The sequence below is a fragment of the Penaeus japonicus genome, unplaced genomic scaffold (genome assembly GCF_977035675.1).
Source record: "Penaeus japonicus unplaced genomic scaffold, GWHDUDI00000001_assembly GWHDUDI00000005, whole genome shotgun sequence".
Classification (NCBI taxonomy): Eukaryota; Metazoa; Arthropoda; class Malacostraca; order Decapoda; family Penaeidae; genus Penaeus; species Penaeus japonicus.
In genome coordinates this window covers 20,207,449-20,209,948 of record NW_028234407.1, presented here as the reverse complement: position 1 = coordinate 20,209,948, position 2,500 = coordinate 20,207,449, and the positions used below count along the sequence as shown (strand labels likewise).

Here is a 2,500-nt window from a genome sequence, read left to right as displayed (position 1 = left end):
GTTCAACAATTAACACAGGTATGACTGGAGCAAAATGGGGAAATATGCGAGACATTTGGGGGTAAAGACCTCTGGAAGGTTCAGACTCGAAGCAAGTTTTATATTTCGGTATCGGGAAATTTTCCTTCTTCGTTTTTTTGTAGGGTCAAGTGGCTTCGGAAGTCCTGTCTGCCAAATATCCGTGGTTGTTTGTATGTTTTGGTTGAGTACAGTAATCAGCATATGGAAGGTGTATGCTCTGGAACAGTAAGTTTTTTTTCACGTGAAGTGATCTAACATCTAGAGTTAATAGTAGTTAATTTGTTTCAACCACTATTGACACAACCACAACTCTTGGCCTACCAGTCAGACAGCAAAGATTTAGATAGGTCTGTTACATCTTGCCCCCTCCCATGTTCTTCTCATCTCCTCTGTAGCACATTTGGGGCAGGTGTCACGAGAATCTCTACTGTCTAGCGTCATTTGCTGTCTAGGGTTGAGGGTTATACAGAATACTAATAAATCCACTATTATGGAGACTTCATTCCTACACTCCAAGTTAGAAACTGTTTATTTTGCACATGGAATGTTTTCTTTGGCTTGTAAAAGTGTGATGCAATGAAATATTAACTGTCTATTGTTGGTGTAGCCAATGACTCTTGCTACCAGGAGGTAACTATTGGAGTGCACACAAATACATTGCCCTTGAAAAATGAAAACACTGCATAGGTTTCACATGAATTTTGTCATTTGCACACCTGACTTAAAAGGTGTGTCCAATGATTCCATATGCCATTGTTAATGATCCTAGTACAGAAATGTTTGTGCTTGCAAGCACCCTACAAACATAGGATTTGAATTCTCCTTAACTTATACTTTCTTTGGTATTTCTTATTTCTAATGAGATTATTTGATAATCCTTTGAATATTTTATTTATAGAAGTATTCTGGTTTAAAACCCTTAAATTTCTGTTTAATTTGATGATCTGGAAATGGTTAGTTACAGATATTTCAGATACTCCCATAGTTGTTAATTTACAGTTGTGATTGACCTTTCTTCTTTTATTTCTTAAAATACAAGTTGGTTAATAAGGCTTGAAATATATTTATCTACTCTGTGAACAGCATATTCAGAGATAACACATGGAACATATACATATAGCCTACTAAGAAATGCTACAGTGTCTATACCAAAAATATTGTTTCTTTTCCAGCTGAAAATATAATGATTAACCTTTCTTTATTCTGTCAGTCTGATTTTTATTTTCTTTCACATTTAACCTGATACTGCCGGCCGCCGGCCACAGATGGCGATTATATGATATGCATAGTGCCGGGTGCCGGCATGTGGCGTCAGTCGTATAATTGATTTAGGCCTATGCGTTCGAGAACCCCGGCATTGCAGCCATGCAAAGATGGAACAGCGCCGGCGGGAATGGGTTAAATGAAGCTTACTGTATTTTCTGGTGTAGGAGATGCCCCTGCCCATGCCTATAAGACACACTCCTTTTTTTGAAGATTTTTACTATATAAATTTTGTTATAAATGTTTTGATAAGTATGTAAATTGTTTTCTCTAGGAAAAATATTGTATAATTCCACTCAGTAATTAAGGTCTAGCACAAAGGAAATATGACTATATCAGTTAAAACTGACACAAGGCAAGAAGTTCAACAATTCTGTAAATTTGAAAGAAAGCAATTCAGAAATAAATTCCATTGGGTTGCTCATGGATTAATAAAAGTAAATACCAGTATTTCATTATTACATTACAAAGATCAGAAAATAAAAATTAGGTAGTTAAGAATTCTGGAAAGTACCTATGTATGGCATGATAATGGATGCTGCCCTGTGACCTGAGCACCAGTTCTTGAGCTGCAGCTCTCTAAAATTGGGCCAAACCCTAGTTTTTTAATGTTTATTATTCAGCATCTCCAGAATCAAAGACAAAAAACATTGGCCTTAGACTCCAAATTTTTTAGCTAGTACAGGTAATCTAAAAATTAACCCCATTAAAGCAGCCAGTGCATTCTAATTATTTGCAAGAAAAATAGGTCTCATAAATGTTTTATGAAAAGAAAGGAAAGAAAGGAAAAAAAAATATTCTTTTTTGGTTATATATATACTAGTAAATCTTCATGGGTTACTGACAAAAAAAAGTATTATAATTCTATAACATTATTGGATCAAACAAAAGTGACTTCTTTTGTTTGTTATGGTTATGAAAACTGAATGGGATATCAACAAAGTGCATCTGCTGTAATGTTTTGTGATGTAGCATTTGACAGCTCACTTAGAATATTATTAGTAAAGGTTTTAGGGTAAATAATGCAAAAAATGTATCAATATATAACTTGGGGTAAATTTTTTGCTGAAATGTTCAAAGCTCTGTCAGTCAACAGCGTAGACATAGCTATTATTTTTTTCTTCAGTAACTGCAAAAAAGCTTAATATCAATTCTGTTGTATTACTGTATACTTTTTATATAGGTTTATTTGTATGCTGATATATATATATATATA

The 2,500-nt window shown here is 34.2% G+C and overlaps 1 protein-coding gene across 48 annotated transcripts in view; it reads left to right on the top strand.

Annotated features, from left to right (window-relative positions):
* The window catches only part of LOC122248957 (uncharacterized), a 104,509-nt gene that overhangs the window by 13,930 nt on the left and 88,079 nt on the right, over positions 1-2,500 (top strand). For 13 of the 48 annotated variants that reach the window (XM_086537145.1, XM_086537143.1, XM_086537136.1 and 10 more), the window contains exon 1: positions 1-18. This exon is cut by the window's left edge. The exons of 34 other annotated variants lie outside the window; for them this stretch is intronic. In XM_086537145.1, coding sequence (XP_086393271.1) covers positions 1-18 — 18 coding nt within the window. Of the gene's footprint in view, positions 19-207; positions 247-2,500 lie in introns of those variants that run through there. One more of the 48 variants, XM_043009402.2, reaches the window with a different exon arrangement.